This window comes from Rhincodon typus, chromosome 22 (genome assembly GCF_021869965.1).
Source record: "Rhincodon typus isolate 14 chromosome 22, sRhiTyp1.1, whole genome shotgun sequence".
NCBI classification, from domain to species: Eukaryota; Metazoa; Chordata; class Chondrichthyes; order Orectolobiformes; family Rhincodontidae; genus Rhincodon; species Rhincodon typus.
In genome coordinates, this window is record NC_063353.1 from 40,123,740 (window position 1) to 40,140,315 (window position 16,576).

At 42.5% G+C, this 16,576-nt stretch overlaps 1 protein-coding gene across 1 annotated transcript in view; it reads right to left on the reverse strand.

Annotated features, from left to right (window-relative positions):
* Positions 1–6,641, reverse strand: part of LOC109913620 (protein TASOR 2-like) — a 52,239-nt gene extending 45,598 nt beyond the window's left edge. The window contains exon 1 of the mRNA XM_020513163.2: positions 6,160–6,641. Coding sequence (XP_020368752.2) covers positions 6,160–6,232 — 73 coding nt within the window. The 5' untranslated portion in view covers positions 6,233–6,641. The remainder of the gene's footprint in view (positions 1–6,159) is intronic.
* Positions 6,642–16,576: the final 9,935 nt, after the last annotated feature.

Here is a 16,576-nt window from a genome sequence, read left to right on the forward strand (position 1 = left end):
GCTGGTTGCACCCAATACTGCAAATGTGCACATGAACATGGAAACTTTACTGTTCTCTGTCATTATGCAATACTGGATGCAAATTGTACCTACAGTAAGTGAACATGTATCATTACTATGATGGGAATGAACTTTAAGGGCACAAGAACCATTTATTAAAATGTTAATAAAATCTTCTTTATAGACATCTGACCCCTTTCTCAAAACTACTGACAGCTCCTTCACCATTTTCCTTACAATGCTCTGCTGTGAAGTTAGCAAGAATCAAATAAATAGGAGCAGGAATAAGCAGCTGACCAGCCAAGCCTACTCCGTCATTTAAAATGATGATTGCTAAGGTTGGGCTGCAACTCCATCTCCCTCCCTTTTCCATTCCTTCCTCAATCCAAGAGATGAAAAGGGTCCCGACCCGAAACATCAGCTTTCCTGCTCCTCTGATGCTGCCTGGCCTGCTGTGTTCCTCCAGCTCCACACTGTGTCATCTCTGACTCCAGCATCGGCAATTCTTACTATCTCTGAGATGAAAAGTCTGTCTGGCTCAGCCTTAAATGTACTCAACGTTGGAGCATCCACAACTTTCTGATGTAGAGAATTCCAAAGATTCACAATCCTCTGAGCAAAGTAATTTCTTCTCATCTCAGTCTCCAAAGTGATCAGCCCCTTATCTTAAGGCTGTCCCATTTTATGGATTCCCTGACTACTGGGAATGGTCACTCAATGCCTATCCTATTATCCAGATCTTTTATGTCTCCACATGTAGACAGGGTGGTTAAGAAGGTGTGTAGAATGCTTGCCTTCATTGGTCAGATCTTTGAGAATAGGAGTTGGAATGTCATGTTGAGGTTGTACAGGATGTCGGTGAGGCCTCTTCTGGAGTACTGTGTGCAGTTCTGGTCTCCTTGCTGTAGGAAGGATATTATTAAATTGGAGAGAGTCAGAAAAGTTTCACCAGGATGTTGCCAGAAATGGTAGGTTTGAGTTGTAAGATAGGCTGGATAAGCTGGGACGTTTTTCACTGGAGCGTAGGGAGTTGAGGGATGACCATATAGAGGTTTATAAAATCATGAGGGTCATAGATAAAAGTGAATAGGAAGAGGCCTTTCCCTAGGGTGGGGGAGTTCAAAACTAGGGGGCATATTTTTAAGATGAGAGGAGAAAGATTTAAAAAAGGACATGAGGGGCAACTCTTTTACAATGGGAGTGGTTCATGTGTGGAATGACCTGCCAGAGGAAGTAGGCAGGTAGAGTTACAACATTTAAAAAGACATTTGGATAAGTACAAGGCAAGTTGGACTCATTTAGTTTGGGAACATGGTCAGTGTGGACTAGTTGGGCCAAAGGGTCTGTTTTTATGCTGTATGGCTCTATGACAATGAAATGCTTCTCATTCTTCTAGAGAATACAAAGGAGCCCCCTTATTCTAGGGAGCAATTTATTGAAAAATTTGCCATATTGCCTCCAATGCAAATTTATCCTTGCAGAAATGTGGAGACTAACACTTCACATGGTACACCAGATGTGATCTCAGCAAAGTTCTACAGTTTTCGTAAGACATATTTATTCCTGTTCTCTAATCCCTTTACCACTTTCACTTGGCCTACACCCAGATTAAAGGCAGCATAATAAATAGGGAATACCAAATATCTTTGTTTGTAGGGAAGATAGTTCTGGAGCACCCTCCTGTTAATAGACCAAGGCACTCACAGTGTGACATGGCCAGTAGCACAATTCATTCACATTGCACTTCTGGAGGAAGTTCATGAGTTTAAACAATCCATACATTCAGGCCAAAATACAGCCAACTTCCACCCCTTTTCCTTCTGAAACTTTCACAGCACTCTCCAGGCTAAGAAGTTTAGACTTTACACTACAGTCTTATTTTTCCACACAGTCACTACATTTTGGCTATTATTAATACATTATGTATTCATGCAGAGCTGATTAAAATCACAGGCAGAAGTTACCACAACAAACTGATTTTGCCACTGCCATAATGACAAACCACAGCAAAACTCCCCACAGATCAAATACATCAAGTGCACCTACCTTCAACTTGATTAAGCATTCATATATCATTTCCAGCAGAAAATATTACTTAACACCATGTTTGCTCCCACTTTTTTGGCTCCTAGGATGAAATTACAAAAGACTGAAAAAACTAGGGTTGTATTCCCTCCAATTTTGCTGTGAAACTACATTTTGCTTGCTGATATATTTCACCTAAAATAAACTCGATTCAAGATGTCTGCTGTCTTCTGAAACATGGTGGGATGGCGCGGTGGCTCAGTGGTCAGCACTGCTGCCTCACAGCACCAGGGACCTGGGTTCAATTCCACCTTCATGTGCCCATCTGTGTGGAGTTTGCACATTCTCCCCGTGCCTGCGTGGGTTTCCTCTGGATGCTCTGGTTTCCTCCCGCAGTCCAAAGATATACAGGTTAGGTGGATCGGTCATGCTAAATTGCCCATAGTGACCAGGGGTGTGTAGGTTAGATTAGTCATAGGAAGTGTAAGGATACAGGGATAGAGTAGAGGGGGTGGGTCTGAGTGGGATGCTCTTCAGAGGGTTGGTGTGGACTTGAAAGGCTGAATGGCCTGCTTCCACATTGTAAGGATTCTATTCTATGGAACACATAGCCCCAAAACATCGCTGAAGGAGTCCCCCAGGGCAGTATCAGAGTCCCAATTAACAGGAGCTGTTTTGTCAATGAGTTTCCCCCTGTAAGGACACAGTGCAGATGTTTATTTATGGTTGTATAATATTTGGTTCCACTTTCAGATGTTCAGGTGATGAAGCAGTCCATGTCCGTATGCAGCTAAATTTGGACAATTTTCAGGCTGATAAACAGCAAGTAACAAGTTCCAGGTAATACAGTATTCAGTCCTTTAGATAGTCATCCGCATTCACATCATCAAATCCTCTTCCATAAACACTCTGGGAGATACCATGAACCAGAAACTTAACTGAACTAACTACATAAATACGAGGGCCACAAGAAACATTCAAAAGGCTGGATACCTTGCAGCAAATAATTCATTGCCTGAATGTTTATATTTCATTATATTTAATCTATCTAGTCAAGGTTCTTTTATTTCTAGATATTATTTATGTTCTCCCTGAGAGAGAGAGTTCTTCGGATGTACACCAGACTAATCCCTGGAATGAAGGGATGACTATGAGGAGAGATTGAGGAGACCAGGCCTGATTTTAGAAGAATGAAAGGTGACTAAATTGAAACTTACAAAATTCTTAAAGGTCTAGACAGGTTGGATGCAGAAAAGGCATTCCCCCTGGTGGGGAAACTTTAGAAACAGGTAACCTAGTCCGAGGTTAAGGAGCAGGCCATCTAGAACTGAGAGGGCTAGGAATTTCCTCACCTGAGGGTGCTGAATGTTTGTAATTCTCTACCCTAAAAGGGCTGCATAAGTTCAGTCATCAAGTACATTCACAATAGAAAGACAATGATAGATTTCTATACAATAACAACATTAAAAGGATATGGGGATAGGGAGGTAAATAGGGAGGTAGATGATTCAGCATGGCACAGCAGGTTTGAGGAACTGATTGGTCCACATCCATTCCTACATTCCCATGGTCCTGGTTGGAGTAGAAATATGCTGACCAAAGAAACTGTTCCAATTGGACCTTTCTCTATCCTAACTTACTTTTATAATTTTACATCATAATTATAGAACTTTGTTAGTATAAACTTCCCACTTACAAATTTCATTCACAATTTTTGTTTCAATTGTTATAAGATCGACTGATCTCCCAGGTCAATCTAAAATGGATTCCCTTTGGATCACTTCCCCTTTTGAATTCTACCTTGTTCTGCTATAGTGCCTCTGACTAGTAACCTGACCTCTTCTCTTTCACCACTCCCATCCTCCTGAAAGTTCTTTAGCATACTATATTTAATCAGCATTCTGTCCTCAGTTGCTGCAATAATACGATATTGATTAAAATTGAAATTCACAGCAAAATACAATGATTTTAATTCCACATTACGTAAATTAATAAACTACCTCAGATCTGCAAAATACTTAGAGGACTTGTATAAACTGAAGTAATTCCTCCCCCCTCCACAGTTTATCGTGTACTTTTCACGCCCTCAGAGTGCTTCAAAGTGCTTCACTGTAAATTAACTGCTTCTGAAGTTCAAACACTTATTTTCTCAGCAAATCCTGAAGCCAAAATGTACACAAGGTCCATCCCTGCAGAGGCACAGGGATCGAGAGAGCGAGTGCAGCACAGGAGAGAGAGGATGGCAATCGGCAGCAGTACAGCAGTGCAGAGGCACAGGGATCAGGAGGTCAAACTCTGTGCTGGAGAAAGATCGAGCCCAGCATGGGGAAAGCCAATGTGGAGCGACTGCAGGCCCATAGCTAAAGAAGAACTGTAATTCGGAGCTTTTAACTTTGTTTCTTATTTACTACTTTATACTGACAAGAACTGTAATGTTGAACTTCTAACATTTCTTCATCTACTCTTTAGCTAAGATTTATTACCGAGGTACAATGTACCTAAGATGGCGTGGTGAATGGCAACATTGAAAACTTTTCACTGTGCTCCTGTATCCCTGTACTTGTGTACATATAACAATGAAACCTAACTCTAAATTTCTTTCTCTCAGAGGGTCTTTAGAATTCTCTTCCTCAAAAAGTTGTGGAAGTCATTGAATATTTTGAAGGCAGGAGAAAAAACGATTATTGGTTAGTAAAGAGGGGATAGGTTATTGAGAGTAGGTGGGAATGTAGAGTTGAGATTACATTCAAACCAGTTATTATCTTATTGAATTGAGGGGGCTTACTCCTGCTGCTAACTCGTATATTTGTATATTCATCAGCTCTGCCAGATTGCACCTTGATGCCAATTGCTCAACCAGACATCTGGCAAAATCAGAAGTTCAGCACAATCTCAGTCAAAATTGACTTTGAGACACTACCTGTACTGAGTCAACCTGATGCTCGTAAACCATCAAATACATAAAGTGTAATGCTAAGTAAGTTCACACTGATTGCAGGATTGAAGACCTGAATTAAAAGTTAATTCATCTCACTGTTTAAAACTTCATTCATGAAATGTGGCATTTATTAGTGGGGAGCTGTGTCCTTAAATCACTGCAGCCCATGTAGTGCAGGTACACCCACAATGCTGTTAGGGAGGGAATTCTTGAAAAATGTCTCCTCTCAGTTTGCTGCAAGTGGGATAATTAGTTAATTGTGTGGATTTTGTCTAGTCTTCTCTCTGAGCAAAAAGCATTTTAACCAGAGTTTTAATATTCTTGGGGAAAGAAGACTAACAATAGCTTTCGAACTGAATGAATGAAAAAGACCACTGACATAATTCATTCCTTACTTTAAAAGTGTAGATAAGTCTTTAGTTTTGGATTTCCATGATAAAATTCCTCTGTCACACTTGCAATGGAAACTGCCTATGTAAACCTGTCACACGGTAATGATGCCTTTTCACCAGAGGTAGTGCTATAGCATCATCTGTGGTGAAAGGTGTCCAAAATCAGTCTATTTGCTACCAAATAATAAAAACATCAATAATAAGCTCAAAAGAGTAAGCACAACTGAACGTTTTTAAATGACTGTTACACTAATGGTAGAATTCAAATAGCTTGAGGAAGCACAAGGGGACAAAGGGATCACACAATCATCCGTTCTGATGTACAAATACTACTCTCAAAAGTACCTTAAATCTAGTCAAACAGCTCAAAAGATTCCCAAATACATTTTTATGATTCTCAAAGTTGAATCACTGGCGATTTTTTTTAAAAAACATCTATATTCCTGATACTGATAACATAATAATGCAACTTTCTTAGGCCTGGCACAACTAGTTTTGAGGAAGGAATTAGGCTAATATGTAGAGATAACAAGGTGTAGAGCTGAATGAACACAGCAGGGCAAGCAGCATCAGACGAGCAGGAAGGCTGATGTTTCGGGCCTAGACCCTTAATATGTATATTGCATTAAAAAGAAGGCATCAGTTTTCCAACTCTTCAATTCCGAAGTTGAGTTATATTGGATTGGAAACACTAACTCTCTCTAAAGATTCTGCCGGACCTGCTGGAGTTTCTCCAGCACTTTTTTTGTTTTGAATGTCGAGGGGGGAAGAGCCCAGTCGAGTTGAGATCAGTTGCCCACTCACCTGGAGGAGAGCCATCCCGAGCTGAGGGACACGGCTCCTCACAACTCGGCGAGTGATCAGGAGGAGAAGACATCTTCTCGCACGTCTCCTCGCAGGCCGGGAGAGCAAGTTGATCTTGCTGCCGTCGCTTTGCAATTTAGCAGAACATGAAAAATTCCACGTGCGGAGAATCGGCATCGGAGAAAGAAGCGAGATGTCCCTCGATCAGGAGAAAGCTGACATTTCTCCAGGGGGGAGGCCAAGGGGGACGCGGGGAATCAAACCTGAGGGAAATTCTACCGTCAGTAAATCTAAACCGAACAAATCACTGCAGAAGCTTCAGCACCGTCGACGGCGAATAACGTGCAACATTCTGGCTTCTTGCAGCGAGGCGGAAGCACTACATCAGGAAGGGAATACAGAAAGAGAAAGGTTGGTGCGCAATTGAATGTCATCGCGAAAAAAAAGGAGGAGCGAGGCAGCACTTCCTGAACAAACTGTAAACCCCGGCTGATCTCAGGAAACGCTGTCTTCACATCGGCAAGGCCTTAGCATCCATTGAAACGAGAGCACAAAGTCCCGAGGCTGGCGCTTTTTGTTTTGAGGGGAATAATAACTTGTGTGTTTTTTAAAAAAAACCTTACGAGGAATTTCTCTCGTGAAAACTTAAGTGAAGCTAAATGGATGCAGCTACAATGTTATCTATTGCTCTCTGTCGCTACAATGTATCCACTGATGCTGGTGGTTGCCTTTTTGTTGTTACATTGTGACACATTGTGTTTACCTTCAAGTGCGGGTTCCAAAGGATCGTGTCACAATCGCTCCCCACCCCTTCCCATGCCCCTGCTACCCACCTCACTGGTCCCTCACGTAGCAAAGGCTACTCCTCAGAATCTCACCATGATTCTGGGCCTTACAGCACCGGATATAACAGCACCCATTTCAACAACCCCCCCACCCACTCCACAGCCAACCCTCACTGGTCACACTGTTAGACGTATTCCACAATTATAAGGGAAGAAGGGTACAGACGACAAACTGAGATCACAACCAGGCCAGCCATTGCCTTGGAATGCCCGAACAGGCTCGAAAGGCACAACGGTCTGCTCTCACAGAGAGGTCTTTACAAATTTCGGGCAGCATAGGCAACTACCTGAATAATAGCCAGCCAGCACAGACTCAATGGGCTGAGTGGCCTCTTTCTGTAATGATTCTGTTGATGAAATTTAATGTCCACCACCTGAGGTGGGTTGAGTGGCAGGTGGAGCGTTTAATCAGGAAGAAGGACTGAAATTACCATCCCCATTCTGGCCCTACCTGGGTTAGGCTGTGGTATGAAACCTCATGGATGGCCTCCCTGCCTTGTTATCAAATGAAACTCTTATGAGACCCTATAACTAATGTCCACTTAAGGGGTTCATCCCACCACTCAGGAGTGGGCAGAGGACTTGCCATGTGGAAAACTGAAAAGCAAATCCTGGCCAGTTGAGGGAAGGAGTGGCTTTCATTGTTAGGTATAGTCCCTGATGGAAGGACCCAGTATCAGGAACGGGGTGGTCTGCTGAGAGTACACCCACCCCACCCCAAACTTGCTACTAACCCCTTCACCCTACCCAACTGGCCCCTTCCTGCAATAATTCATCTGTTGGCTGGCTGGGTCCCTTGTCTATCCTGGCCCTCAGTTCCAGCAATATCCACAGCCTCCACAGTGATGCTGCTGAGCAACACACAGTTGCTCACCTCCTGATTGACAGCTGTGTTGGGGCAGGGGGTTTGATGGGCAGTTGTGTAGGGAGGACACTGATTGGGTGTTGTGTTAGAGGTGGCATGGTTTGGCTGTTATGTTGGAGGGGGCAAGGTTTGCTACTAGGGTCCTCCAAATCAGGGAAAGATCTGCTGTTGCCTTGTTAGGTGCCTAATGGCCTTCCCCAAAAAAGAAGTGATCGGAGCCCTTACTGGTTCTTCAGTTGGCAGACAAGTCCCATCAACTACATTAAACACTACCCTATGACTCTTACAGCACAGAAGCAAGTCCTTCGGCCCATTAAGTCCATCTTGGCATTTATGTTCCACCTTAGCCAATTCCCACTCTTCAAACTCCATTACCCATTCCTGGGTTTCTCCATCTCATACCATCCACTTATCCATTTATTCCTTTCTCCTGCCCCCATGCTAGACATTTCAACTATTCCTGTGCTAGTGAATTCTACATTTACCTTTAATAAGACCATCATTTTTTTCCATTTTCCCTCACCCAGCTCTGCACATGGCTCTGTTCATCTGCTGCTGGAAATCTGCGGCTTTGTTCTCATCTTGATTATTTCAACATTCGCATCATTTGCAACAACATGTCAAGCAATTGTTGGTTCAAGAAAAGTCTCTTATTAATGTCTACACTGAGCCTTTACATATTAAGTATTGTCATGTGTTTTTGTCCCATTTTATCTCAACAGGAAGTACAGTTTGCAAACCAAAATGTTAAAGTAGTATTCAAAATTCATGAATTACAAATATACATTCACATATTTAAAATTATTACATATGTAGAATATTCATCAAGTAGTAAGAGACAAAGAGCAAGACATTATTTGTTATTGAAATGCCTTTGGAAGATAAAAACATCTTCAGAAGGAAAAACATTAAAAGTTTGAGATGACAGCTGAAAAATCAACAGTGGACTAGTCAGAATCTGAGAAAGTAAATCAGGCCTTCAGATAAAAAGAATATTTAAAACTGCACAAGGGAAAATATCCCTCATTCTGCCACATCTCACATACGCACCAGTGTTTAGTATTAGGATGTGTTTTCTGACCAATTGTTACTGGGTCAAAATCTTGAAACTTTCTCCCAAACAGCACTTTGGGAGCATCTTCACCAATTGGATTGCAGCAGCTAAAGAGGAAAACTTGCACCATGAATTCCTCAAGGGCGGAGAGGAGTGGGTGATAAATGCCATCCTTATAAGTAATGCCCATATTCATGAATAAATCACAAAGAGTCCACTTCCTTTCAAGACTGTTACTGGTGCTACAATAGTGCTATGTGTCAGATAGCCCAGCGTTACCCTTTTCTGGTTTCTGAATATTGAATTGTGATTCCTACACATTAGTTTGTTGCTCCCAGCTCCACAGTGTTCCAAGAACCACAATAGCTTTCCATTGACAATGGACTCAAATTTGTTGTGGGATTAGATGCAGTTGACTTAGTTTACATGGGTCTTTGCTGAAACAAAACAAATAAGTGGGACAAGCATAAACAAATGATGAACATCAAGCTCACATTGGGTCAAATCCATTTTATTCTTCGGCTACTTTTGATCTCAGTTGAGGCAATCATTATGAATTAATATTTGTGCCATTTTAAACCAAATGGAATGTTAAGGTCAGAGATAGTAGGAACTGCAGATGCTGGAGAATCCGAGACAACAAGGTGCAGGGCTGGATGAACACAGCAGGCCAAGCAGCATTATAGGAGCAGAGAGGCTGACGTTTCGGGCCTAGACCCTTCATCAGAAAAGGGGGAGGGGAAGGGGGTTCTGAAATAAATAGGGAGAGAGTGGGAGGCGGATAGAAGAGGGATAGAGGAGAGGATAGGTGGAGAGTTAAGGTGTTTGTATCAGCCAGTTTCTAACTGGAAAAAAAACATTCTTGTACATTTTCCTTGAGTATAAAATTATCTGAAATAAATAGCAGATTTCATTTGGTGCTGTTAATTCCTATCCCTCAGAAGAATTAAGGATGTAGAATAATTAAGGATGTAGAAATTTCCATCAATAACTACAATTATATATCATAAATATATATATATAATAACTATATATCATACAACCAGAGTATTAATTATGACCAGAATAAGCTTACTAAAATAAGTCTCTGGGTGGTTTTCATAAACGCTATCACCTTTATCATGATCTTACTTTCTAGATAACTCCATGTGTATACATAAACTGAAAAAAAAAGCAACATATTGCTTTGAGCAAATTAAATACTTAACTTAGGTTTTTGTGGTTAGTCCCTGAAAAGCAATCTAGCAGAGGAAGGTATAATTGTTAATGCAAACAGTTAATTCCATGAAAATGACCAAGAGTTGAAATCACGTTAGTGATTCCCTGCCAGCCGAGATGCTGATTAGTATTGGTGTGATAACTAATTATGTATCTACACTCAATAATGTGAGAATTGGGTCTTCTCTTGCAACATAAAAACCAGCCACGATTATTTGATCTTCCAGTGGACAGAGTTTTGGTTAGGAAACATGTCTTTGAGACATATTTGAGAAAGATGTACTTTCCCTTATTTTGAATTTACAGTGACTCCTCTAACCTAAATTTACCAGCTATTCCAAGGTTGAATCTTGAACATCAAATGGAAGTTTGAACAGATCTATTGGTGATTGAAAAGGATTTTGTAATCTCTATTGAGATCTAAGAGTGGCTTAGTTAATTTGTACTCTGTTTGCTTGATCTGAATATGAAGATGTGTGCATATACACATCATTTGAATGGGAGTCAATAATGACAAAGAAGATTCTTCTTGCTTATCTTTCATTCAAATTGCATACCCTAACTTCCTTACTTACAAATTTAGAAATGATTTAGCAGCAACAAGTTTGCTTCAAAGCTCTATAGAAACAAGTAATAAAAATGTCTGTGTAAAATTGGCTCAGATTTCCCAATTTTTTTGTAACATACACAAGTCTTCGAACTTCCTGTTCCAATCTTAATGCTTTCAATTCCTGTTGTCTAACATCAAGGACCATGTACATAAATTAATCCTTGCTTGCTGCAAACCAAGGTGAGATTTTATACATTGTAATATCTGATGATGTAACATAGTGCTGAGTTGAACATAAAACCCCAGTTCTCGTGTCTGTGCTATCTGCCACCAAGACATTGTTTCTGCTAAGTTTGTTGCTAAGAGAACATTTGTGTGAGGACACATATAGATAGTATTAGTTCCTGAAATATTATGATTCAGATTACCTCTAAATGTGGACAAGTCTATCTGAAATTTGAACATATTGTTTGATCTGAATTCATCTTTAAACTAGAGATAGTAGGAACTGCCGATGCTGGAATCAGAGATAACAAGGTGTAGAGCTGGATGAACACAGCAGGCCAAGCAACACCAGAGGAGCAGGAAAGCTGACGTTTCGGGTCTGGACCCTTCTTCAGAAATGGGGGAGGGGAAGGGGGCTCTGAAATAAATAGAGAGAGGGGGAGGCAATTGTAGAAGGTGGATAGAGGAGCAGTTAGGTGGAGAGAAGATGGACAGGTCAAGGAGGCGGGGATGAAGCCAGTAAAGGTGAGTGTAGGTAGGGAGTTGGGATGGGGGTTGGTCAGTGAGGAGGGAGGGGCGGATAGGCAGGGAGGGAAGACGGACAGGTCAAGGAGACAGGGATGAGACTAGTAGGTAGGAAGTGGGGATGGGGGTTGGTCAGTGAGGTGGGAGGAGCAGATAGGTGGGAGGAACGACGGACAGGTCAAGGAGGCGGGGACGAGATGGGCTGGTCTTGCGATGAGGTCGGTGGTGGGGTGATTTTGAAGCTTGTGAAGTCCACATTGAGACCATTGGGCTGTAGCGTTCCCAAGTGGAATATGAGGTGCTGTTCCTCCAGCCTTCATGTGGCATCGTTGTGGCACAGGAGGAGGGCCAGGATGGCCATGTCATCCATCTCTAGTAACCACCTGGAAACTAATATCTATTTCAAGCCCACCGACTCCCACAGCTACCTAGAATACACCTGCTCTCACCCACCCTCCTGCAAGAATGCCATCCCCTATTCCCAATTCTTTCGTCTCCGCCACCTCTGCTCCCAAGATGAGGCATTCCACTCCTGGACATCCCAGATATCCTTGTTTTTCAAGGACCACAATTTCCCCTCCACAGTGGTCCAAATCGCCCTCGACCACATCTCTCATGTTTCTGCACCTCAGCCCTCACACCCCTCCCCGCAATAACAACAAAGACAGAATTCCCCTTGTCCTCACGTATCACCCCATCAACCTCCAGATTCAATGCATCATTCTCCGCCACTTCCACCACCTGCAATCTGACCCCACTACCAAGGGTATATTTCCATCCCCACCCTTATCTCCCTCCTGGAGGGACCGCTCTCTCCATGACTCCCTTGTCCGCTCCACACTCCCCACTAGCCCCACCACCACTGGCACTTCTCCCTGCAACCGCAGGAAGTGCTACACCTGTCCCTACACCTCCCCCCTCACCTCCATCCCAGGCCCCAAGAAAACCTTCCACATTAAACAGATGTTGACCTGCACATCTGCTAATGTGGTATATTGTATCCGCTGTTCCCGATGTGCCTCCTCTACATCGGGGAAACCAAGCGGAGGCTTGGAGACTGCTTTGTGGAACACCTACGCTCGGTTTGTGACAAACGACAACACCTCCCAGTCGCGAACCACTTCAACTCCCCCCACCACTCCTTGGACAACATGTCCATCCTGGGCCTCCTCCAGTGCCACAATGGTGCCACCCGAAGCCTGGAGGAACAGCACCTCATATTCTGCTTGGGAACCCTGCAGCTCAATGGTATCAATGTGGACTTCACAAGGTTCAAAATCTCCCCTCCCCTGACCTCATCCCGAGACCAGCCCATCTCAGCCCCACCTCCTTGACCTGTCCATCTTCCCTCCCACCTACCCGCCCCTCCCTCCTCCCTGACCAACCCCCATCCCAACTCCCTATCTACACTCACCTTTACTGGCTTCATCCCCGCCTCCTTGACCTGTCCATCTTCTCTCCACCTATCTGCTCCTCTATCCACCTTCTCACTATCGCCTCCCCCTTCTCTCTATTTATTTCAGAGCCGCCTCCCCCTCCCCCATTTCTGAAGAAGGGTCCAGACCCGAAACGTCAGCTTTCCTGCTCCTCTGATGCTGCCTGGCCTGCTGTGTTCATCCAACTCTACACTTTGTTATCTCATCTTTAAACTACTCCTTTGTCTATTACTTACTTATGCGTTTCCATATTTTTAATGCATTCTTGGAATGTTATTGCCACTGGTAGGGCCAGCATTTATTGCCCATCCCAACTGCCCTTGACCAGTTGGTGCTGAGTGGCTTTTTAGGCAATTTAAGAGAATCAACTAGGTGTGAGTATGAAGTAGCTAAAGCAGATGAGCCCATCAGATTTCCTTCCATAAAGGACTATAGAGGGTTTTTATAGTACCTTCATGATCATTATTATTGAGACACAGCATTGTATTTCAGATGTATAATTGATTGAATTTAAATTTCCCCAGCTGCCATGGTCTCTGAACCATTAGTGCACTTCTCTGGATAACTATCAGTAAAATTACCAGTCTTCTATCATAATCTTCAAACTCTAAACTGCCCCTTGCCCATTAAAGCTCTTTCATATACTTTCCAGGCTCATCTCCAGCCTCTTAATGTTCCAGAACCTCTTTGCAGTCTTCCATTTTCTTCCTCCTGTAGAATGTGATTGTCTAAAACTGCTGCATATGTTCTGTCCCACATGTTCACTCCTATCTTGTGCTGATTCATTATCAATGCATTACCACACCCTTCCTCAAAGGAAGAAGCGAATACCCATAGTCAACTGCAAAACTCAAAAAAAAGGCTTAGAATGGCATATGATAGAAAAATATTGCAAGTAAAGAAAAAGATTCTTTACTATATGTATTGGTGACTAATGTGTGGATGGAACCGTTTTGGACATCCCAGTATTGATTAATGATCCTTGAAACCACATTATTATCTGAAACCTCTATGGCGAACCGAACTGAGAGTTCAACTTAAAACTCCAAGTAAATAAACTAGCTGTTGTTTTGGTTATTTCACAGTCCATTTGCAATGTTAATGATGCATTTTCATTAGGCAAGCAATGAGATAGCATATCTTCCTACAGAAGTAAGCCATTTAGCCTATTGTACCTGTGCCAAGTGTTTTGCTTTTATTTTGTTCTTTGAAAGATCACTTTAATTTACTGAGTCATCCAGTGTCGTCATATGGAATGAGATGAAATTTTCTCCCCTTCAATAGGAAGAAGGGGTCAACAAGAGCAATTCCAGAACAGGTTTAACAGTTATCAATGAAATTGGTTGAAGTTATGTAGTTTCTACAGCTTCACCCACCCTCTGAACCAATATCAAATGCACTGACTGAGTGACTACATGCAAGTGAGTATTTTTTAAATTGCATAAATTAAGGTAGAACAAAGGATTTATTCTTATGACGCTAAGCTAGCAACTTTAGAACCAAGTAAATCCTATTGATAAAATGGTCAATATTAGTCCTTATTATGTAAATTGGCTGACAATGGTATTTTAAGGAATATCACAACTCTCCATATTAATTGAATGGGCTGGTGGTCTTCTGAGCCTGTACATTAGGTGCCCTGTGCAATGGTGAACATGTGAAGCCAGAAACATGACACTGAGAAAGAGGAGCTTCGTCACTAAGCAGCTTGGAACTTATTTAAGAGATTCTTTGGCAGGAACCTTGGAAAATTACTGCGCATCCACCCTTGTCCCCCATACTCTTGTCACCTGGGTAATATAGCTAGACCAAGCAGAAATAACAAAAGAGAACAGTATACCTCATAACTGGAAGAAGTATTCCACAATAAAAATAATTGAACAGTACATTGGAATCAATGGACAAGGAATTCGAACACAATCACAATTCAACATTACATTAAATTTACTGCAAAGAAACGAAGCATTTCACCCATCAAATGTGTACTCCTGTTTCTGTCGCAGGAGCCTTCTCCCATTCCTCTTCACCTAATCCTATCAGCATCACTTTCTATTCATTTCTCACTCATATAATTATCTGGCATCAATTTTATTCGCAGCAGGTCTGGCAGCATCTGTGAAGGAAAAAACAGAGTTAATGTTTTGGGTCCGGTGACCCTTCCTCAGAACCTTCCTTCCTCACTGGACCCGAAACGTTAACTCTGTTTTTTCCTTCACAGATGCCACCAGACCTGCTGAGCTTTTCCAGCAACTTTGTTTTTGTTCCTGATTTACAGCATCTGCAGTTCTTTTGGTTTTTATCAATTTTATTCTCTTTGACTATTCCATGTAGCAGTGAGGTACAAAAACTCATTACTGCATTTAACAAAATGTGGAGCTGGAGGAACACAGCAGGCCAGGCAGCGTCAGAGGAGCAGGAAAGTTGACGTTTTGGGTCGGGACTCTTCTTCAGAAATGGGGGTGGGGAAGGGGATTCTGAAATAAATAGAGAGAGGGGGGAGGCGGATGGAAGGTGGATAAAGGAGCAGATAGCTGCAGAGGAGACGGACAGGTCAAGGAGGTGGGGATGGAGCCAGTAAAGGTGAGTGTAGGTGGGGAGTTAGGATGAGGGTTGGTCAGTCAAGCGAAGATGGACAGGTCAAGGAGGCAGGGATGAGGCTGGGGTAGGTAGGGAGTGGGGGTGGGGTAGATCATTGAGGTGAGAGGAGCGGATAGGTGGGAGTCCAAGAGGATGGGGTGTGTTGGAGAGGGGAGGGAGGGTTCAAGCAACCCTAACATTATCCTTGAAGATTTAACTAAGTCTGTTTTTATCACTTTGTAAAGAATATAAAATGCAACATACAAACAGCCTTATCACCAAGTCACAGAATTTTTACAGTGTAGAGGAGGCTATTCAGCCCATCATGTCTGCACCAGCATCTAGTGAAAATCATCCCTAGAATCCTGATGGGCAGAGTTAGGAAGAAAAGGAAAATTAAACAGACATTTCAGACACTCAGGAATTCTACTGAGCCTGCAAGATCAGGGAAAATGATGTGAAGGTGACATAACTAAGCAGATTGTGTAATCTCAATTTCCTGTGGGTTGAGAATGTTAAAAAAAATGTCAGCAGTGTATTGTGTCATGCTGAGCTCACAATGGCCTGTACTGGGATCATTCTTGCTATACATTTGCACTAAATGAATACTCTATTGCATAAAACTTTCTTTTAATTATGCCCTACCTTCAACATAATGTCAGTGGCACACAGGAATCTCATTGCACCCAGTTCACAATCACTTAAAGTTGGCATGAACTAATCAGCTTTGTGCAGTTGTGAATAAGATCAGCAGTTTTCCTTGATTGACTCTATGGCATTTGGGAGGGGAACAAAAGAATAATAGCCTGCAAAGAGGCTAGGCACTGGCGAAGGGCGGGTACATGATGGTGGAAAATGTCAAGTGGAATCAGAAACATAGAGGAGTGGAAGAGGGGTCCAAAACAGGACAGAAGGTGAGGTCAGCAGAATGGAGGGTTGAGGCGGGAGGGTCCAGCATCCTGAATGTGGTTGGTTGGTTGGTGGTGGTGGAGATGGTCAATCAAGAAAAGAAAATAAGATGCGTAAAGGGCAGTGTCAGTACAGTACAAATGTGTGTCCACCTCAGCATGTTGGCTGGCACAGGATTTTGATTTCACCTACACATTTCCTCAGGTTAAACCA